This window comes from Scophthalmus maximus, chromosome 11, assembly GCF_022379125.1.
Source record: "Scophthalmus maximus strain ysfricsl-2021 chromosome 11, ASM2237912v1, whole genome shotgun sequence".
In the NCBI taxonomy this organism is placed as follows: Eukaryota; Metazoa; Chordata; class Actinopteri; order Pleuronectiformes; family Scophthalmidae; genus Scophthalmus; species Scophthalmus maximus.
Window position 1 is genome coordinate 3,453,455 of NC_061525.1, and position 24,078 is coordinate 3,477,532.

Sequence of the window (24,078 nt, forward strand, 5' to 3'; positions counted from 1 at the left end):
GATTTAATCAAATATTTAAATGAAGCTCTAATCCAATATTGGACCTGAACCTTAAAGGATAAGACCAGACATTTTCTGAAGTTTTCATGAAATATACACAATCACCAGTCTTATCCTTTAACCTCCCAGCCTCCTGTCATTATCTGTGCAATCATCATGTCTGGTTGTCTGAGTCACCCTGGCTTGTCTGCTTTAATTTTCCTTTGTGTGTGTCTGTATGTGACCAGCACACTGACTCACTGCCTGTTGTGTCTTCCTCCTTTCCCGTCTGCTCCAGTCGACCATTTTCCGTTCAGTATCTGATCATAATTACGGCACGACCCTCTGATCGGAACCAGCTTGTTCCATATTCCAGTCACTCATCAGACTCATCAGACCAGGTTCATATTTTGGCAACCTTTGGCTTGCTCCTGGAGCTGAAGATACAAAAAGCACACGAATGGACTCTGTGCGGCAGCCTTGTTATTTTATTTTATTATCTTCGACTAAGAGCCGTTACAGGGACACAGGTCAGCATGCTGAACGCAGTTCGGACACCATTTGTTCTGGTGAACAGCCATCTCTGTCAGTGATGGAAACTCAAATGTGTGAAATTATCTTTTACATTAAAGTTTTGCATAACTTGACTCGGCAAAGAGACAGTTGCATGATATGGAAATGAGAGAAGTGAAAGTGAACACTTATTTTGTTATCTTTCTCATCCATTCCTTATTTAATTTATTAAATAATGACTACGGAAGACAGAACTTTGAATAAATATCAGGTATGTCTTCAAACTCTTTACTCAGCACTTAGTTGGTGAACCTTTGGCAACAGTTACAGCATCGTGTTAACTTGGGTATGATGCGATTAGCTTTGTACACCTGGATCTGTGGATTTTCTTTCTTCTTAGCTCTGTCAGGTTGGATGGGGACTGAGCATTTTCAGGTTTGATTGGGTTCAAGTCACAAAGTGCCTCTAAAAGGCCACTCCTGCTTTGTTTTAGGTGTAAACTTTGGTTTATTGTCAAATTGGACAGTGAACCGTGGGCCCAGTGTGAGGTCCTAAGCGTTAGGACAGGGTTTTAGTGCCGGTTATCTTTGTACTTTGCTCCGTTCAGCTTTGCCACCACCCAGTCCCTCTGCATGCCACCACCTTGTTTTACTGTAGGGATGTTACTGGGCAGGTGATGAGCAGTGCCTGGTTTCCTCCTGACATGACTCTTAGACCTGATACCAGACAGTTCCATATTGGTTCATCAGACCACATAATCTTGAGTTTTGTAGGTGCTTCCTTTTGTCTATCCCTGAGATTTCCATCTTGCCACTCTTATATCAGATCAAGTCCACACAGGAGCTCTTGAGCTTAGCGTGAGTGACCACCAGGTTCTGGTTCACCTCTGTTCCTAAGGCCCTTCTCCACCGATTGATCAGTTTGACCGGGTGGCCAGCTCCAGGAAGTCCTCAAGGAAGTCCTCTGGGAAAACTTCTTTAAACGAACGATTATTGATTCCACTTTGGGTCTTGGGAACCTTCAACGCAGCAGAGGTGACTTCCCCAGATTTGGGCCTCCGAGCTCTGCAGACAGTTCCTTCAGCCTCACGGCTCGGTCTATGCTCTGACACACATTGTACTGACACATCTGTTTGTTTCTAAATCATGTCTAGTCAATTCAATTTGGACTCTGTCAATGTGTGAAAGATCAAGGAAAATGAGAAAAACCTGTAAAAGGGATTGCTGCTTCATGAACCACATAGTAAGTCCAGTGGCACATTCTTCATCTCTTCGTGAAGTTAATTATGACATATTCTAATCCAAGTGCAGATTTTTTTCTTAAAAACAAACTTTTGTCATTGGTCATTAGCCTGATGATGGGTCCCGTACCGAGTGTCTGCCGTAACTCTAACCCTTAACTGTTGTTGCTGTCTTTAACTGTTGTGAAGGGTTTCATCCACCATGTTGCATTATGCACTATCACTGCTCCATCTCTCCTGATCACTGGGAATATATGATCTCATTACCATCGTATGGAAACGATCTTTGGATTTGGTCGACATTGGAATGAGACATTCTCTGTTTAATTGAATCCAAATTGCATTTCTTTCTCGTTCAGGCATCTGGTCACTGTCTTTTTGAAGGACTGTCTGTTTCCAGACAGTCGGGGTGAATGAAGGGTGAATGAAGCGTCTAGTTCTGAAAAGGTCCTGCAGTGTTTCACAACCAAAGTTACCAGACTGACAGTCCACATGGGACTCGTGCTACTTTTACAGCAAATCTGTCAGTGTCAGCACGTCAAGATCAAGTGAAAAAAAAACAAACATACACAACCCAACACCCAAATTTATAATTCAATCCTTACTTAATAAATTATACTTAATTTATAGCTTTAAATCTTTGTATTTCCAAATATATGTGGTTTGAATTAAAGATCATTCCATATCATCATTCCATATCTGGAATTATCACTCCAGATAGATGGTTTCCAAATTGAAACATTTCAGTGCTAGATTTCACATTATATTCCATAGCTGTATCATCATCATCATTGAAATATCAAATAAAACAACCAAACACTTTTTGTATGAGATATCAGCCTTCGTATGTATCAAAGTTGCAAACACATTTATCTGAGTTTCTCTGGTTATGTAGGTTGTGCTTTCAATATTTAGAAAGTTGTGAACTATTGTTAGTTGATGAACAGTTATAAAAACTTGCAAATTGCCAACCATGTCAGTTGTATCAGTATTTAGTTAACACAAACAAAAGATTCAAGAAAAACGGAGGAAAAACGTTCCTTTAACTGATTTTAAACATACGTTATCAGGTTACCCTGCCATATTAAATATGTAAACAAATATTCAAGTACATTTTTAGCGCACTATACACTGCTACCTATAAAGTACATCTGTATTCATATACAGGGCATTGACTGACCACACACTTTTCTCTTACATGTTGGGTGTTCAAATGTCACAGTTAAGTTTTAGTCACATTCTGATGAAATATCCGGGATAAGTAATGATTGTTTCTTTCCATGCTGCTGCTCAGCTGTCAGTCATATTGTCCTGTGTTTTTACAATTAAGAAGCTTAAAAGTGTACATACCGAAAGATTGATACTAAAACATGGCAATTGTAGCTGAAGTAAACATGGTCGATTTTGGAAAAAATCCCACCCAGCAGAACCAGCAGCATCTTGGTCTAACCACATGAGGGCAGTGTTTATAAATGTATGACTACTGATGTGCCTTTACAGAAAATAATATTATAAAATTATTAGATATTATAAGATGAAAACGATTGGTTTCAGATCCGCCTGTCTGTCAATGGGTGTGGCACATTAATGAATTAAAGTTGTGTATTTTCTGTGTCTTTCATGGCGTGGTCACAGCCTCTGAGACGGCACTGGCTGAGGTGGCTCTGAACATCCTGTGTCTGCTGGCGAAGGAGCAGTGGAGCTGGCTGTGCACTGAGAACATTCAGAGGGCCATCAGGCTGCTGTTCGGGACTCTTATTAACAGGTGACCCTTTCTATGTCTTTATGAAAAACCTGACTTCAGTGACGTGTCTAACGGCAGACGTGACAAATCATTTTCCCAGGAAGTTATCAACAGTATTTAAACAGATGCCTGCCATTAATCAGAATGAAAAAGTCACGTGGCCGAACAAGTTAATGCACAGTTCAAAGGCTGACAGAATTAAGATGAATAAACAAACATTGTCTGGACTGGAGTCTCAGGTTTATCTAGCATCCAGCATCTGTCATTCCAACACACTGCATCGGAGTAATTCAAGTGTAACTGGGCAGATTTAAGCAACACAACCAGGAGATCACAATTCACACTTTTACATACAAAATATTTGAAAGTAGAAAGTATAGTGTTTTTTTTTTCTTAAATCTGTGCTCACAGGAAAACCAAGTTAAATGTTGTACTGATCAACGTGTTTTGAATGTACACATCATGTAATACAGCTCATGAGCTTGTATTAGTATTAAGCCCAGAGCCCAGCTGAGCCTCACTGCAGCTGAAAGTGTCAAAAGTAAAGCTTAAAGTAATAATAAAGTTAGCCGAGTGTGACAATGCAGAGCTGAGCATTAGAGGGTCACTGCTGCTGCACAGACATTCAGATTCTGTCGACTCGATAAAGAAGTGTGTATTTATAGTAAAACAAAAACCATGGGTCTAGAAACAATGCAGCTTTTTGCTTTCATTCTTCTTTATTACTTGCTGTATTCATGCAAGACATTTTACAGATAAAAAAAAAATCATCTATTATATGTTCGAGCAGTTGTTCACATTATGAATTTAACATGAAAAAGCATCAGTGAAAACCCCAAATTATGTTACAAGCTCAGGCAATGACAATGCTTTTTCATAAGGTTAAATGTGTCAGAATCCTATATGTTGTAGACAGATTGCTAACCCTCAGTCTGTCTGCACATCAGTCCACTAAGTTCCCTTTTGCTTGAGACTAGACTGATGTCTGTGACTCCAAAATCACTTAAACAGCACAATTACATGTCAGGTTAGTTTTTGAGTGTATTAGGTCAAACAACACAATAGGTCTTATCCTGAGGGCAGCACGAATGAGCTCATACGGTTTTATGTAAGTTGCCTTTTTTCTCCTTCCATTTGTTGTCCATCTTTACTTTCTCCTGAGACATGATTGTCTTAGGTCCTGCTGATAGTGGGGCAAATTACTATATAGTGGTGTGAGACTTTCCAGCCATGTCCTGCTGCTTGTCTGGGTCGGGACTGCAACAACAGCAGTCTAAATAAAGTAATGCAGATGTTCCTCTAGTCAGCCATGTCTTCCAGAGGCTTTTTTTGCCTGGATGCATGGGATGTGTAATCAGTGTTATGAGAGAGAGAGACAAATTACTCAAAGAATCCTGAATAGTATAGTCTGTATCCCACCCCTCCCCCCAATAAGCTCCACTGGGAAGCATGTCAAGCCAATCATGTTGTGAAACTTAGAACATTTATTACACTTTAATGTGAGGGGTAAATGGTTCAAACTACTTGTTTTTGTGTTATTTTAAATTTTTTATCAAATGTGACCTGTGATTCTATTCATGCAGATTTTTATTTCCTGGAAATGATCCTGGTTTATTTAGATATGTGCCTTCTCTTACTGCCCAGGAGTATTAGCAAAATGGCTGCCAAGCAGCGAGACCTACCTGTAAAGACTGTGGTGTAATCCTGCTGGTGTGTTTTGGGTCTTTCCCAGTGTTTCCTGTCCAGTCTGAAGTGTCCTGAAGGCCTCCAGATGGAGGCAGGCTAATCAGAGAGCTCTCAGTGTGATGGCGCAGCGGTTCGGCTCCAAGGAGTGGAGTTTGTACAACATGTTTACCTGATGACGTGTGAAGCAGATGTGTTTATGTCTATTACAAACAGCTACACTCAAAGGTGCAGTGGAAAGCCTGCCGTCATTTTAGGGGGACAGCGGTATCTCCGAGAAGGTACTCACAGTGTTGCACACAAAAAAAGACAAATGTAACCATGTTTAAGTAGAAAAAGAGTGAGCTTGGAAGAGAATTTAAAAACCCCACTTATTTTCTCAGCTTTGGGCACCTGGCAATTTGCTGCAGGAAGTGAGGGTAAATGTTGGATTCTAAGTTTCACTTTTCCACCTGACTGATGCTGCCATGACATCACAAATAGTTTATCTCCCCTTGCACAAAGATTGCCTCTGAATGAGTTTGTCTTATGAAAGAGCTGTCACAGGCTTGATGGAAACTCTTACCTCGGTGAGAGCGGCTGAGTCTTTAGACTCATGTAGAGAGAGAGACTTTTATGAGCCGGAGTGGAGACTCTGGCTTATGTACAGTCGTTAGTCAAGAGGGTTGATAATTTCGATGAAAACCGAGTCCTTGCAGAGTTCCATTTCTTATCTCATTTGCCACGCTTAATAACCGCTTATCACAAACATAAACACTAAAGAAATATGCTCCCTGTCTGATTAGACAAGCTTGATCTGGCATTTTGAATAGTATGAAGGCATTCATTACTTCATGTGTTGTAAAATATATGGGTCTACGTGCATACATGCATGCCCGCCTGCCTGCACTGTTTGGCCCTGAGAAGAATGCCCGACGTAAACCCATGACATTTGTCACAGTTGGGTATAGCTCCTGCTGCCAGTAAACGGAACACGTAGACAATGTTCTCAAGTTCTAATGTTTGTGCCGCTCTTGCTGTGACCTCACGTTCCCCGGGGCGTCGCTATCAGAATATCAGTGGTTCACATTGACCCTCTATTTTCAGAAGTTCCACCAGCCAAGTATGAACGGCCTTGTGCTTTTGTTTAGCCTCATCTATATTAGGCATCAGTCTGTCAACATCGCCGTGACAGGTCTCGGTGTGGCAGGTATCTCCTCTCATCGACTGGTTCCTCTGTGCACAGGACACAAGATGCTCTGAATTACTGGTGATAGAAAAACCATGTGCCGTGTGACTGAAATAATTCTGTTCATTTATAGTTTTTCAGCGAGAGTTAAAACAAATGCAAAGTGTCAAATAGACAATAATACATTAATAAATACATGTCAAGGAAATGCAAGAATAAAAATGTCCAGGCCTACATGAAAGCAAAAGTAAAGAAAAATGAAAATGACCGAAATGCCTTATTTAAAAGCCGCTCTGCTAAATGGAAACAAGTTTTATGGATTTCTATGACTCTTTCTATAAGACACTTTACATCCCGTGCCAATAGCAGGTGGAAATGTTCTGGTTCAGATCGTCACATAATCTGGTGCAGACATTCAGGTCACCCTAAGCATGAGTTGTAATAATTTTGTTGATCCCTTAACTTTATATCTAGTGCCACCATTAAGGCAAATTACAACTAGTGTAAGATTGTTACCATTGTAAATATTACTCCTGATAAACATCAACATGTTGGCCTTACATGTGTCCAAGTACAACCTCCAAGTGCTGCTAGCATGGCTGTAGACGTAAAGTCTTGTTCATGTTGAAATGTATTTAAACGGCAAAAAGTAAAACAGATAATTCCGCAAAGTCCATTTGGGATTTATTAAGTTTCAGTCAGTTGTAGCTCATTTTCAAGCTCTATAGAATGATAAAAAATTTCCCAAAATAAAACTAAATTATGTTCGTTATATTCTTTGTATGCCTGTGGAAAATGTGAAATTCCACACACACATTTACTTTATCATCAACAGCTTAACCAGCACTTTTTTGAAAATGGATCTAGCGACATTGCTGGTGCTTCACACTATGACACCAGTTAACTCACTGGTTAAACAAACTCAACCATGAGTTAAAACTTACTTAACCAAGCAAATGGTCAGCGTATACGGCAGGTTGTTAGACACTCTGACACGTTGGGATTAGGTAGAAACTAATAAACTCAGTGGAGCAGGTGGTTTTGCTTCCACCTTGCCCTTCATTTTATCAAAGCTGAACACCAAATTTTCTGTTATTGGTCACTACTGGTTACTGAAATTTGTATTTCCCATATTCCGAATTTTGCTCCGTTGCCTCATTAATAATTAGACCTCTCACGGAGCGTTAATATATATTTTTTTTTTTTTCTGGAACTGAAAAGATATGTCAAACGCTGTGAAGGTTTTATATGATGTGACAGCTGTCAGTGGAAGGAAAATGGAAGCTGAAGGAAGCACATACCTTACTCATGCCAGTCCAGAGCTGTGGCGCTTGCACATATGTTTGAATTTAATTTGGAATTGCGAGTGGATAGAAAAAGTGTGTGTTTCTGTCTCAGACGAAACCAGGACCCGACTCTGGGTCGCCAAATCTGTGTGTATGTGTGTGTGACAGATCTGGCTGGAAACGCCGGCTCTCTGCGCCTATAAATGGGGTCCAAGGCGAAGCTCTGGTTTGGGAGATGTCTGATTTTTATGGACTGGAAAGTGGGACAGTTTAAGATGAATATAGTCTCTTTCTCTTAGACAGCAGTCTGGGTGGAAAATCCAGCTGGAGCCAAATTGTTGTCAGTGTCTGGATTTAGCGGAGTGCACCCACTTTGTGTCAACATCGCGAGCACGTGTCGGGATACTCGAACATTTCTTTTGTTAAAAGTGTCAGTAAACGTAATGCTTCCTGCACTCGCCAAATAAATAAGTGCGTAAAATTCCAGTTAGTGATCGTCTAGAGGCAAAGATCCGTCCGTGTAATTACGCAAACACACGTCCCAGAAAGTGTGCTGAGACTTGTCAGCCTGTGTGTGTTTTGTCAACTTCACAACCGCATGCGTGAGATTGTCGAGGCGATCGTGTGTTGTAGAAACTGGGTCAGTGGCAACAACGATACAATGCAATGATGGTAACTAAGTTGTTCCGTTTTTCTCGACAGGCGGTTGTGCCATCGCACGGCGGTCATCAACACACTGTGAGCGTAGCGCTTTCCCCCTGCAAGTCCACTCGTCACATCTGCTGATGGAGAGTTTTCGTTCTCTTACCTTGTCATTGCCCGTGTGCTGATTATAATAATGTGTCTGAAACGTGCCCTGGGATAATGTCTGTCAAGATATGAAGCTATGTAAATGAAATTGTCTTGATGTTGTTCTAGCACCTGTGCACCACGCTGAGGCTGGGAGGTCCTTGCCCTTTTTTGTCAGTGGGCTGCTCAGAGTTGGCACTCTGTGTGGCACTTCTGCACTGCCTGTCTTCAGCTGCACCTGTCATCCAGTGACAGGATCCTTTTATTTTTACTCCCTAAAATGGCGTATGAGCACTTCCATAAACAATTCAGTTCACAGCTTGATGAGGTGGTGGTGAGGTGAGGATGAAGGGGAGCACGGACGCTTAATAGCTTGTCAACAGCTGTCACAGAGAACCCTCTCACTCCCTCGTACTGTTTTCTTTTGCTCTCTGCGTCTTGGTTCCCACTACACCGTTAATTAATACCCAGGCATCTCCGTCTGACACATCTGACATCCAGCGGCCCGCTTGGGTTTCAGTGGTAGTGAACAACAAGTTGTTTGGCTTCGGGGAGCGCGGTTTCTGTCCCACTCTTGCACTGTTGAGCCTGCGACCACATTGTGGTATTTGGAGAGAACTCCGAAGCTGTGGTCTGAGCTCCAACGGTAACCAAAAACAACATTACACTGGCTTTTTGTAAGTAGTATATTTTTATTCACCCCCGAGTCCACTTGCACACCGTTTCATAATTTGTTTTTCATTTTGCCTCGGAATTTGCACATTTTGTCATGCACAGGCGTGTGGCACAGTGCCAAAAATGCAGAATGTTAATCCGGTCATTATAGTCAATACAAATTGAACGTAGATGATGTAGATGAATTGTGAAGACCATATCATCAGAAACACAATTTGTATGAAAAGTCCCAACATCGGATACCAATAACATCTGGATTGTTTTCATTCACTGCTGAATCATGTTCCATGGACAATGTCAGGGATTTGCTTAAAAACAGCCAGGACCAGTCTTAACTTATGGTCCACTTACAAACTTTGTCTGGTGACAGAAACTTTTTATTCAAGGTGTTAAAACATTTAGTAAACTTTTTGTGCTACAACCTTAATTTAGTTGTGTGATGACAATACAGTAGGTTGATCGCAGCAGCCTGTGGTGTACAGACGGGTATGATCTAAGGTTAGAGTCACATTGACGTGACTGAGTGGTGCATAAGTGAAATGACTTTTAGCGTCAACATTTCTTCAAGCAAGAAGTGATAGCCAAAATTCACGAAGAAACAATCTTGTGTAACTTCAAGTAAGCTGATTGCAGATTTAAGAAATTCATGAAATTAAAGGCACACATATAATCAAATACCAGTATTTTAAAGCTACAGTGTGTAATATTTAGAAGAAAGTATCCACAGAAATGGAATATATTATCCATAACTATGTCTACATATATGTATAATCACCTGCAACAAAGAACCAATGTTTTTTCGTCAACTTTGAATGAGTTAAATATAGTTACGTGAGGTGGACCCGACCTCTGTGTAAGTCTCCAAGTCTGTTGAATACAGATGCACAAAACGGTCCAGAATACGTTGCATTCGCGTTGAATTTTCAGCGCTGCCAAAAACCGGAAATTGAATCAGCGCCACCATAAAGTGTCCCTGTCGGTTGCCCAGTTGGCTGTCGTTTGCGACTTTACCACCAGATGCCGCCAGAAAATTACACACTGGGGCTTTAAGTATATATCTTTTGCCTTTTTTCCAGTTATTTAAATAGACACAGTGAAGGAAAGACAGAAAATAAGGTGAGAGACTTGCAGAAGGTCATAACATTATTGATCAATTTCCAGGGCAGGGGAAAAGTGCAGTTTGTTTCAAATGTAATGTTGTTCCACATTATTTCCTATCGTTACATAACGGCAGCCTGTCAGTCATCTTTGCAAAAGTCAAGCACTAGCAGTGCAGTCCAGGCACAACTCAGGGACCCGGCGAGCTCCATGCTGGTGTCATGTGTTGAGCAGATCCATATGGAGTGATGTTGACCCACGTCACATGGGTCACTTGCCTGGCGGTCTGCTGTTGGCTTGACTCCATGTCCTCCAGACAGACAAGAATACTTAGTTCAGGCACTCCAGTCTAAAATGACTCTACGTGTATGAATATGTATCGGCAGATATTTGGTTTGATATATAAAACCAGTATAAGAAAATAGCGACGTGTCTGACTGGGACCATTTAAGTCTTGTAGTGACTTAAGTAGCTGCCTTTCCTAGAGTCTATTCTCGTTGACATAGCGTTTGATTTGGTGTCAGAGGTCATTTTTCATTTTGTCTCAACTTGCGAGGATTCGACACTGGTTGTTTTCACACTGAGAAGGTGATATCAGTCCTCTAGTGTTCTTTTCGGGTCTGGTGCTGTGTCTCGACATACGGGTCCTGGGGCCAGTCACGGGGTGCAAACAGAAGCTCCAAGCTTCTCTTGTCAGCAGGTCACTCTGAGGCCGATTGCACTGGTAGTCAGACGGCCGGGCCATACGTGATAGATCTGGCCTTGGTGGGAAGCAGACGAGGGAGTGTCTGATGGAAAAGACGCTTGTTACATAATGGTGCAAGCTATCTAACAGCCTCAGCAGAGTGGGGGGAGGTGTGACATCCTCAGACAGGCTGTTCCTGTGATGAGACACCCTCCCTAAAGAGGGGTCAGGCTGTCTCAGTTGTCTCATGCTGTCATATCTCTATCATGTTTGCTCATGGCATAATTCCTTCTTTTTTTACACATCTGGAGTCATTTATGGACTATAAATATTGTCTTCTGTTACAGGCCAACAGTAGTCTGCAGTAACATTTGTATTCCTGTAGACCTCCGTAATCGTCTCAAGGGGACATTACAGGTCAAATACCGAGGTCGTTTCCTGTGAAGGTTATGAAACACACTAATCCCTTCAGCCCCAGCGCCTCCAGCCTCTGTGTCCATTTATCCATATTTAGTGTTGGAGAGTTGTAGCGACATCGAAATCCTCCCCTGGCAGAACATGAGAGATAATATGGGTCATCATTGTCCACACACTTGATAAAGTTAGGTGGAGGACGAGTGCTTGTGCGCCAAAGCGCCTTAGGGATGTTTGCAAAGCGAACTTGATAACTGATAGAACGCAGCGTCTCTAATAAGGACGGTAGCGGGGTGAAGTCATGTAGTGACCCTTTGGCCTCTTCACATCTCTGGTGTCGGTTTCCCCCCCCTCACCTGAGCCTGGGGCCCGAGGCTCCAAAGTCACGGTTCATCTTCTGTCTCCAGAGACATACTTGTGCAGTGACATTGCACAAGCATGTCTGTTGAAAACTGTCCGTAGGCTTATTTTAGCTCAAACGTGACCTGGTTATATTTGTCTGCGTTCGCCATAAATGGTCACTAAAATAAACCCCAGTGGAGTGCAGCACACACAGTTTTAGTCTAATTCTGCCGATATATATTTTTATTTGAATTTTCTTCTGCATCACACATTATTGATTTACTGCCAAGTAGTCAGAGCATCTCCCCTTCATCTTGATTGTTGTTGAATGTTCGAACCCTCGAGTTTTCGTGGCTGTAACTGGCCTTTGTCTCACAACCCTCATTAAATATGCTCATCAAAAAGTATAGTTAGCCGTCAAGCAGAGTCTAGGGACACAAAGTCCTGAATGTCAAATTTAAAATGTATTTTTGCTAAGTGCCCCATAGCTTGAATTCTCCAGAAGGTGTGAATTCTTTCGGGGGGGTTTTGGTATGTATTTTCACAATTTGTGCCTTATAGATCCTTTGAAACATAGTCGCAAACAAGTTTTTATGCTTGGCTGAGGTGATGTATTTATAAATTTGGTTAAAATTTGTGATAGAAGTGGATGCAAAAACCTGGGATCTGTGATACCGACCATGTACAGGACATTACTCCATTTTGTGATTTGAATCACAGAATGATGTGTTGAGCTTACAGGACTGTTTTTTATCTATTAATCACAGCTGGGCCCATGAAGAAGACACGGCTGACACTAGCTAAACCACCTCCTTACGATAAGGCAGCAACTTAAGTAAACCCTTGAACGTCAGTCATCTGCACCGTGAAACATATGCAGAGGCTCAAGCTTGGGCACAAATAAGCCCCTAAACAGTTTTATCCTCTTTTCAAAATCGGAAAAATATGCACAATAGCTGAAGTATCATGATATCCTCACACAGAGAGTGACAAGAATTCAAATTTTGCTTCAAATGTGGCTTTAATAACGTTTCACTGAATTTGGTCTGTAGTTTGACAGACTGCCATTCAGCCGACGTGAGTTTGCACAGCGCCGGAAATGTATGGATTCCTAAAATTTCCATTCATTTGACTTAACATGACTGAAGGAACCAGGCACACTTTCTTCCCTGAGCTCATATCGGGCTGGCACTGCCCACTCTGGTCTCTACCCCTGCTTGTGTACCTTTGGAAACTCAAGTTGCACCGCTTGAGGGGATTTTCCTCTCAGGATTATAGTATGTCACCTGCACTGTAAACGTCTCTTTCCTGGCAGGCCCAGCAGAGGAGCTAGGAGTAATCACTAGCAGAGAGGAGCTGGCTGGGTCCCCGTGTTCTTTTTCGTGAGAGCAGCATGTTTTTCACCCACGCAGTCTTGGGTCAGCGACAGTCATCTACCGCTCAGTGTACAGCACTGCTAAATCAGCCACTCGTGCTTATATGCTGTATCTACCTTTTCTTCCCTTTATGATTAGTGCTGTATACTTAAAAAACAATGGCATTAATGAGGACACACATCTGCAAGAGGTTTTGAAAAGTGAGCAGTCTGACGGACGTCAGCTGGGTGTCACCGGTGATGTTACATTCTTACATTTAAGAAGCTGAAATCAAAGAATTTTTACTTTTTTTCCATAAAACTACTTTTACCGATTACATGATTATTAAAATAGTTGGCAATTCATTTAGTTATCGATTACTAATGAATTAACTGTTACAGCTCTACAAAAAATACCATACAAAATAAATAATATTTACAAAAAAACAAATGTAAAAAATATTCGCAAAAAAGTATAGAAAAATATAAAGAAATAAGAAAATAGATATCAAAAATTTACATTAGGTAGTGCGGAATGTGTAATCAGTCAGTTACCAGAAATTGTGCGCAGGGATTTGATAACATTAATTTGCAATGTGCCTGGATTTGTTTTACATGCTTTTGTTTGTTTTAAGCCACAATAATAACTTTTAATTACCTCATTATTAACTCTTTATTGCCTTTTTGTTTTTTTGTGCACTTTCTTCTCTGATTGCCATCCCGTGTGCATCTCTGTTAGGTGACTTTCTTGATCCCCTTGTTTGTTGTTGGTTCGTGTTTTATTTTGTCATTCACATCCTGTTCCCCTGTCTCTTGTTTCCTTTCGTGTCTCTCCACTTCCTGCCAATGGTGTGTTACCACCATGGTTACCACGCTTCCCTGATTGTGTTTCACCTGGTGCAATAATCTCCACTCCTCTTGTGTACAATATATAATGTCTGTGCTTCCCCTCGTCTCTGTTGACTCATCTGTTCTGTTTGAGTTTTGTCATGTCTCTGCTTCCGTTTGCTCCGTGTTGCTCCCCGTGATGTCTTCTGGTTTTGTCTTTGGCTTCTTGTGTTTCCCTGATTTGGATTTTGCTTTTTGTTTTTACCTCTTATTAAATTCACCTTTTTTTTTTTACACAAAACCAGATATGTGTGTGTCGGTCTTTTTATTCCCTATACTTTTATTTTCATAATCGATTAATTGATTAGTTGTTTGGTCCATAAAATGTCGTAAAATGACAAACCCCAATGTGATGTTTTGGATTGTCCATTCACCAAAGTTTACTGTCATAGAGGGGCCACATGAACGCGCTTGTAACCAGACAGGAAAACCCAGGGTTGACTGAGACAGATATCCAGCTTCATAGTACAGGTTATCCAGGATCGTCAATGTTCGGTTAACTCAAACCAGATAACTAAAACACATCCTGGGTTTGTTGAACTCGCTTCGTGGCTTGGCTTCTGAAACTTGGGGATGATTCATCCTTCTTTTTTTTGTGCTTGTTTTGTCTTTTGTTTGTCTGATAGTTGTAGCAGAGTTAGACAGGAAATGTGGGTAGAGTAATGGAGGGGATTTAGCATCCAGCAGGGGTCCTGGCCTGTGAGAATGTTAGTGTTTCTTGACGTCAGCCTGATTTCTGCAGACAGCGGGGTTAAATAGTATTTACTACCCAGCAGGATGCGACTGAGTGAATTAATGTAGAAACTGCACACCGTTCAGTCGACTCCATGCCTCACCTCTCCAGATAACATCTCTACAACAAACACAAACTGAGAGGGTAGATGAGTGTGGTTTTGCAGCCTGTGCCTCTCATTAGCTTTTTTTCCATCCAATCATTACTGTTGCGTGAATATAAGGAATTTTGTTGTTTTCGAGATAAGCAGTGGTGCAATTTTCCTGTTGCCATGATATCATTTCAGAAGAAGAGGGTGCAGCAAGGTGACGTAATTAAAGGTTGTTCCAGTTAAACCTCAGAAGAAAACACGATGGAAATAATGACACGTCTGTTTCACGCATTATTGTGATATAGTCTCCTCATGGCTCAATACAGATCTGATGTTTTTGTCTCCTCACTGGAAATGATGTCATGTACGTCATCATCTATCCTGTGTATCCGTTTCTTTATTGTTTCTTTGTCGCACTTTTTATTAATATTTAGCTTTTAAGCTCATGTGCTTGTCTCACCAACAACAGTGGTACACACAGGCTACATCCACACTACTACATTTTAGTGTTAAAGCGCATCACTGTTGTTGCGTTTACGCCCGCCATCTGACTACTTTGGACTTTTCGTTTACCTAAAACAGAAGTTTGCGTCCTTGGTAATTCACATAAGTCACGACTCGACTACCAACGATGAAGGCAGAACCTTGCTAACACTCACTGTCAGTAACAGTTCCACCTCGTCGTCGGTCCAGGAAAAGAAACCCTGTTCTTTCTCTTAACCATTGTTGTTTCTCGTATGTAGTATTGTCTGTAACTAAGCAACCAACTGCAGAATAGACAATCTGCTCTCTGTGTACACCGGCACGTGCATGCCCAGGGATATTCGATTTCAGGTGTGTTAGTATGGATGGGGATTACTCATTCTGAGATAAAACACTCATGTGAATGGACATTGGTATTGAGGCACCCCCCAGGATTTCTGCTTTGGCTGCAGATGATTTGGAGTCAGCAACGTGAATCCATGGAGACAACCTGCCTTGTGTCGACAGTCCAGGCTGCTGGTGGTTTAATGACGTGGGGAATATTTTCTTGACACACTTTGTGCCTTAATGTCACAGTCTATCGTTGCTGACCATTTCCATCCCTTTTTAGCCACAGTTTACCAACTTCTAATGGATACTAATGCTCCATGTCACAGAGCTAGTCTCAAACGCTTTGTCGTGAACACGACCGTGGGAGTGGCAGTGAAATTCAGGGACCTCCCCAGTCACCAGATGTGAGTGCAGTAGAAACCTTTGCGATGTGGTAGAACAGGCGATCTGCAGCATGAATTTGCATCTGACAAATCTGCAGAAATGACGCGACGTCGTCATGCCAAAGTGAGACATGAGAAGAATCCCAGAGCAAAGTTTAAAAGTTAAAAAGAGGTCGTCCTAAGAAAAAATGGAGGAAGTGTGGTGTTCCTAATATCATGCTCAGTGAGCTTGTTGTCTATGTTTGTGTCTTCCTCAACTAAATTAAAACAAGTATTTAGACAGTCACACGTCATTTGTTCTTCAGGCTCTGTGCTTTTAACACATTCAATATAAAATAAAATGATGGATATTACGTACATAAAAAGAAAAAGTCTAATTTTTCATCTCAGTTGTTTTATGTCAACATTGAAAGAACTGTGTACACAGTATAGCCCTTTATTTATGGTTATTACTGACATCAACAGGCAACATGTTTGCTGCAAAAAAGTGCAACGTGTGCGTCTTCGAATAGACCAGTGATCCCAAACTCTGATATTGTTTGCCACCGCATGAGACAGAGAAGCAGCATTTCCTAACTATTCAGAAGCTGTTGATTGGAAAATGGCTGAACCAGCCGAAACGTCAGAGTTTCACAGACCAACCAGTGGACGATTTATTATTAATTAAGACCCTGTTTTTCCTTTGCAAGTTGAACAACTTGAAGAATCGAAAAAAAAACACCATCAGTGTCGAGGATTTGGCTTCTCCTCCACTGGTATAAAATACCAAGGGATGGAAGTATTGGAAACCAACAATGGTGGCTGGCACAACTTGTTGATCCAGAGCCTCTCTGAGTGCAGCTCAGCAGAGTGGTAACCGGCCAGAACAAGCTAATGAAATAACTTTATTAGGGCCCACATGAAGTGAGCACACATTTAGCAGAACATCGCGCCCTGAGGGAGGTCCCTGGTTCTTTTTAAACACTGCTCTGAAGTTTTGAACAATGTTGCATAACGGCATCTGTGTGGCATTAAACGTTTCAGTTTGTCTGCAAGTCCTGGAAAACTCACATGATCTGAAATTATCCCGAGGACTTAAAAGGCTCTTATACACCAGCGTTTTGCATCTAATTAGTGACTGTGTCATTTAGACAACTACCAACTAGCAAGTTTCACCCCGTCTCCACAGCCGTGAACTGGACAATGATTGTGTGCTTGAGCTACACTGATGTTGTTTGTAGCTTTTACTTTGTGTTTTAAATAACCTCCTCATTCGGTCGAGATGGCCAATGGCTGTGTTTCCAGCCCTCAGACGGTGAATGTTGGTTGTGAAAAGGGTCAGGTCAGAACCCAAGGGTCGAAGTCTCCCAGCCACACGTAATCTATCGAATTTACTCTTCACATGACCTTAAATCCAACAGCTATGTGGAGTCCTTCAGGGAAATGGGCTCAGTCAGAGATCACTTCCAGACCGAGCTGTAGACTGGACCCCTCTGCTGAACCATGAGTTTCAAATCCGAGTGGGAATGCAGTGAGGCATGGGTAACGCTTAAGATCAGTCGGTGCTTGTCAGGTCAGGCACGATGAAAAGGTCACGGCTCACTGAACTTGCTGGCTGGCTGTCTTATTGGACCTTAAAGTCAGGAGGTTAACCAACTGTTGCCAAGATCTTTCTGCCTTGACATGAGATATGCTTCTACGCAGAGAGACACGTTTCTGTCCATGCAAATGACAAAAACACTGCTTGTCCGGGTGGTGACAAATCACCAGGCATCTAAAAAAACATGAATAATAGGAGATCCCCAGATGCTGCCCTAATCTAAATTTGGCACTGACTTGAAACAACTGTCGTGTGTTTTTGTGAAATTCAGATGGCTGGATGTGAGCGTAGCCAACCTGACATCCAAAAGCTACTGGGTGGTGTACCTGCAGGTCATCCAGGAGGCTGTCTGGCCAGGTGGAGCTCTGCCCGCGTCCCCTCGACATGAACGCAGCCAGCAGCAGAAGGACAGCACCAGGCAACAAGCCTTACGCTCTCTGATGGGACTCCTCCCAGGTACATATGCACACAGACGAGAACCCTTTCGTTCAGCCTCTCACAGACATATTGCTGTTGTGGTGTTTGTTGGCTGATTACAAGAAAAATATAGCAGTAGTGGGGGTTTTTTTACTGCAAAAGCACAAAAATTTTGAAATACATAGTTCCCAACAACTTTTTAACTGTAAAAAACCCTGCTTAGTATTACTACATGTATTGGTCACAATTCTTTAATAAATTTGTGTTGTGTGTTAAAGTAAACAATATAAATCCCTGTCAGATGTTCGTCCAACATCAAATATCAATATTATTCCCAGACAACTTTTGTGTGCGAATGGTCATAGTCTGTGCAACATTAACGTCCACGGGTCGATTACAACTGTGGCCCTTGGTTGCATGTCATATAGCCCCTCTCTCTCTTGCTCCCCATATTCCTATCGAATAAAGTGTCATTTAAGAGATTCTTTGTTTTTTCACAGACCTCGTCTCAGATATATTGGGCTCGGACAAGTACAAACTCAGCTGGCAGATGGCACTGGACTCTTTTCAAGACCCCTACATTAACAGGTAAATGTACTGTATACTAGTGTTGTAGTCAAGACCACCTAAACAGAGACCAAGTCATTGGCGAGACCGGAGTGTACCGAGACCAAGACAAGACCAAGACTTTTGCAAACAATCCCTCTCCAAAATCACCGACTGCCCCTTTTAGACACGGACATGATGCACTAAGTGATAGTGTCCAGCAGATACATGTAAATCTGCTGAGAAAGGATATGTATATATATATATATATATATATATATATATATATACACACACACACATAAATTGAGGGCCTGCATGTTGCTTACACGGTAATGTGAGACTGAGAGAAGTGTGGCTGTGTTGGAAAGGCCACCTCTGGCAACATTAATGGCAACATTAATGGCAGCGCACCGTTCACCTACCTCACAGGTCATGTCCGCCCTCGTGTCCAAACTGCACTTGTTGTGTTTTGTACACTCGCATGCAGCCGCGTTGTTTGCTGATGGAGGTGTTGGCTCGTGTTAACAAGCAGATGCATCCAATCAAGTGGCCTGGGATTGTGCTTGTGAGCTCACTCACACACCGACCGAAACAGATTCGCCAGGCAGCGCAGTGCGTCTCTCCACTCAACAACAGCCTGGTGGCTAAACAACATTTAAATACGTCTGAAATAGTTTACAGATGGAGGAAAACGAACCATACGCCATTTTTTCCCAGTCCTGATCCTAACCAAGGGAGGGATGACACTTGATTTGATAAGATGAATTTTGTCAGAGAGACACTTTTACAGAACGTGTCATGGGTTTCAAACGTGTTCCCTGCTGACTGAGGCTGTAAAAAGGGGATGTTTATACCACCACAAGGTCTCTGTCTGTTTCCAGTTGTGAAGACAGCAAATAGCCGGGCTGTCAGTATCTAGGCTAGATGTGTTGTGGTATACTTTACAGTAAAAGACAACCAATGAAGGGACTACACGGAGGGTGAACACAGGCGCTATAGGGTGAGGGTTCTCTCAGGAGGTTGGTTGACGACTAGTGCCCAACCGATATGGATATTTGGGGGCCAATGCCGATTAAATGGACTGTATTTTTTTGCGTATAAATAGATGCTGTATATATTGGAATGACCACTCAAAGCGTTATATAGCATAAGTCACATTCACCCATTCACACACATTCATACAGCGCTGCTGCTGGTAAGCAGAATGAAGAAAATAAACTATAATTTATTTTACGTAAAATGTCCCCTTTTTTTCTGCATTGTTTATTCTGTACAATAATAGATTTCATATCGGTAAACATAAACGCTGATGTCTGTGAAAGGCTCATAATCGGCTGATAATATCCGCCACAGTCATCCATTCACACAGCGCTGCTGTACACGGCTCTTTTTCTATCACACATCATTCATACACTGTAGGGTGGACTGGAGGAGTCAGGGACCGGACCATCGACCCTCTGGTTAGTGGACGACCCGCTCTATAGCCACCCACGTCTGAATGTTGTCTTCTGTGTTTTTATACCTCTTGTGGCAGTGGCAGCTGTTCCTCGCTTGAAATGAATGTAATATCTCAGGAACGCGTTGAGGGGATTTCTTAGTATTTTGCACAAACGTTCACTTGGACTCGTGGACGAACTGATACGAATTTGGTGGACAAAGGTCCAACGTCAAGGTCACTGTGACCCTTTTCTGGCCCTAACTCGTACACTAATGATGATAAAATACACGTAATACCTTTTAAAATTACTGCGCTATAGTTTGTGCGTCTGCACAGACTAGAATTAGATCAAGATCATTCTGTTGATCTCTAAAGGAGACTCACATTAGCTACGTTATCATCACTGATCCTCATCAGGTCTAATGCAGATGAAGTAACCAAAGGAAATGTGCCCGTCCTGTCATCTTAGACACCTGGTCTACTGTGTGTTCGACCTCCTGCTGGAGTTCCTGGTTCCTGAGATGCCTGAGCAGGACTTCCAGATGAGGCTGCTGCAGACCCTCTCGAAAAACCCAGAGAAGTCGCTGGCATGAGGAGACGACCCACAAGGACACCCGCAAATCCTCCTCCGATCTCCCATCATCCCGACTCATCATTCGCCACCGGACGAGATGCTGGAAAGCGCGGAGGCTGCTCCTGTTATGCTAACGTCCTGTGATCAGAGTGTGAGTGAGTGTTTTCTGGTGAGACCAAATATACTCTGTCCTCACTCTAAAATCCTGAGCTCATTCAACCCTGTCTCCAATTAGGCGTCGATCCGCCGTACGAACACACACATTTCAAGCAGCATTAATTACGCGAGAGCACCTGGTTTTTGTTTGATCTCACGTGTCTGACACGCTGAGCTGATCCAAACGTGGCAAAGCGTCGTACGTTGAGTATAGCAGACTCTGACTAAACTCACTCGTTTCCCACTCTGCCCTCATCCCCTCCCACAGCCTCTGGGTAGAAGACCGCACACCTCTTGCTCTTACCCGGAGCAGCAGGATCTAGCCACCCTGTGATTTAGCATCGCTCTTCACATTCGTCTGTTCCCCACTCGTGACTCCTAAATCGGAGCGGTCCTGGCAGAACGTAGGTCCCAGGTCCGAAATTTAGAAAAACGTACGTGTGTTGTAATGAAGAGTTGGCTAAAAGATATTTTACTGACTTTCCCGGTGGGTTCTTTTAATGGCTTCCACGGTGCAGTTAATGTGTAGACAATGGGAGAGCTAGGCCTCACAAAAACGCCCGTATATGAAGGTACGTCTGGCGTTGGCATGGGTCCATTCAATAACCTTTTTTTTTGCAGGCTACTGTAAAACAGTGAACTGGCAGGCGGTTTAACCACAGACCACTAAGGGTTGGTAAATTATATAGAAGCATATTCTGTCTCTCTCATTAGCTATGGATATGAATGGGGTGTGACGACAGTCATAGGATTAAGTCGTTCAGCGTGCGATCATGACATGCCTCCACTTCCTCCCACTGCACAGAAACACAAGGCCAAAATGCATCTCTTCAATCCCAGACCTCAGGCCTCCTTTGGTCACCTGACAAACCATCTGAAAAATCTATGGTCACTTTAAAAATTCTGCTGAAGGTTTTTGAACTTTAAAAAGAATTGCCTTAGTATCTTATTGCCTTATGTCACATTGGCAACACAATAATCAGTACTCACTTGGATGAAGAATGAAAAGAAAAATGCTGTGGTTTTCTGAAAAAGTGTGAATCCAAAGTTCAGACAAATTGTGTAAATTCCTGATGTTGTCACACAGACACTCACTTGAAAATACTGGTTAGTCTGTCTTCAGTTGAAGATGGTCAGAGTGGTGATGCAGCGCCGAGTAAATCAACCTTTTCTGGCAACATTTGAATCTTTCATAAATGTAATGAGCATTAAATGAAGAGAAGTTACCATTTGGATTGTAATACTGCACACGTTTTACAGAGTCAACGAATCATGTGAAATGTTTCATTCTTTCTTTTGCTGTGACAAAACAAAGTCCGATTTCAATGTTCCTATCATTCCAATGTTGTGCACTTATACCCTTATCATTGTCTTAAATCCCTTTTTTTCTCTCTTCCTTTCCACTGTATTAACTTTGTGATTCAGTCTATTTATTAACCTATTTATTTGTTTGAAATGTTAAATAATGTCTTACTCTGAATTCCAACCATAACAAAAGAAGGAGTGCGGGTGTCAGTGCTGAGACAGATGAGCCAGCTACAGTATTATGAAGTGCTTTTCCCCCCCTGGATGTTGCCGATTGCTCTGTCCCGCAGAGATGCAGCTGCAGGCGAACCACTGACCGCGATGAGCGGCCAGATAGTAGCCCACTGTAGAAAGCTCGCTTCTCTCTTTGTTGTTGTTGATTTTTTGACTGCACTTGTCGGGTCTCGTACCCACAGCCTCGGGTATGTGAGACCAAGGCCAAAACCCCTGAGTCGTAGCATCTGTCGCTGGCACGTCTCTTGCGTATGTGATGTTTACAAGCTGCACACACGGTGTTGTGTGGTGCGGCCCTAACCATTTTTTTGTTTTCAATTCACAGAGCCAGGGCGGTGTCGAAAAAATGTTGGGGTTTTACAAAAAGTGTATTGGATAAAAATCGCTTACTGCCCCTTCGACATGTTCCCTTTTATTGTGACTGATTGTGCTGAACACTGAAGCTGTTCCGGTCGCTGTATGTTACAGTATGTTATGGAGGATTGAGCGACTTATCATGTTATAGTAAGAAAAGACTGTGTAATATTATAAAAGAATTATAAAAGAGAAGGTGTTTAATGTTTCAACAAGATGCGTTGATTTTGGTGTAAGTGATAGTAAGTGAGAGTATGTTTTTTACATAACGGACGTAAGTGATTTATTGATGTGCTGTAATAATCAGGATGTTATGTCACAACAGCATTTCAAAAAAAGATCATGTTAAAACATTAAAAAGATCATGTTAAAGCTTCAAGAGAGCAGCATTTGTCGTGTGGTGGCGTTACGTTGCTGTACAATCAACAGTGGATCATAGATGTTTGAGTTTCACAGTAAAAAAAGAAATGCTCTGTTTGTTCTTGGAACACCAAATGTTACGTAGAACAGCGGAGACTATTTCGACAACGGCACAGGATTATGTTCGTAAACTGTGACACGGTTCACTTTTCTCCTGTCCCCTCCGCATTGGCTTTCACACTCTTGTCTTGTTGCCTATCACGCTTCTGAACATGTGCTTGTGTCGTGCGTGTCAACGCCGTGAAGCCGTTTCTCCATTTTCTCTCACAGACTGTGTCACAGTCTTTTAAACACTTGCTGGTTGTTCCTGTGCATATTTGCGAACACAATAAAGAAAGCAAACGCGATTTATTGTTGTTCACACTCGTTTCTTTTCTCGGCCCGAGGCCTTTGGTACATTTTTTACAGCGGGCTGGTGAGTTGCGGAGTTATTTTCTTTAATGAGATTTAACTTTAGATGTATCCCGTGCCTTGTTCTACCATGAACGTACTCTGCCCCCATATTATCTTTGTTTTTTTTGTACTTTACCTTTGCTGTGCTCGGTCAGCTCTCCACTAATTTGTAGCCTGCAGACTTACGATCCATGTCCAACAACAACAAGACGTGTGTGGAGGAAAACCTTTAAATACCCCATAATAAAGATCAGCCCCGGTCCTTGGAAAAGTTTGTGTTTAGCTCCACTTCTCCAACAACAAAGGACGGATGGGACGGAGTGGTGGGTTGGGGGCTATTGGAGGGGCAGCTTTGCATTACTCAGAAATGCTCATAAATTGCATTTACAGATAAAACTGTAAGCAACACGGACGGATTAGTCGAGTACTGAGGGATGAAATCATGCGACGTGTGTTTTGGTGAAAATGTGCATTGGATCTCTTTCAGTCAAATATGATATTTATGTCCTCATCTGACTTCTCTGCCTCTCCTCAAGTCTTTAACCGTGTGGCCTTAGTCCTTGGATGAGCTTTCATTTCCTTTTTTTTTTAAATTTTTTTACTTGAATCAATTTAAATTTGATTTAGAAAACCTTAATCGGTGTATTTTGCCCGTGATGTATCACTGCCAAGCAACAAATATCAGGCCACGGGATCAGAGGCCACAGACGGTTTGGTTGATGACGGTCTCCGCTCCCGGTTCACTTGCAGTTCGCTTGCTTGTTGTGGAGCCTTCGCCTTG

General features: G+C 42.2%; 1 protein-coding gene across 4 annotated transcripts in view; it reads left to right on the plus strand.

The window, feature by feature from the left end:
• The window catches only part of LOC118298988 (sorting nexin-19), a 31,782-nt gene extending 8,531 nt beyond the window's left edge, over positions 1–23,251 (plus strand). For 3 of the 4 annotated variants that reach the window (XM_047335459.1, XM_035622272.2, XM_047335460.1), the window contains 4 exons: positions 3,368–3,497; positions 17,729–17,913; positions 18,375–18,462; positions 20,331–23,251. In XM_047335459.1, coding sequence (XP_047191415.1) covers positions 3,368–3,497; positions 17,729–17,913; positions 18,375–18,462; positions 20,331–20,454 — 527 coding nt within the window. In that variant the 3' untranslated portion in view covers positions 20,455–23,251. Of the gene's footprint in view, positions 1–3,367; positions 3,498–5,208; positions 5,441–17,728; positions 17,914–18,374; positions 18,463–20,330 lie in introns of those variants that run through there. The other variant, XR_007031669.1, reaches the window with a different exon arrangement.
• The last annotated feature ends 827 nt before the right edge of the window (positions 23,252–24,078 follow it).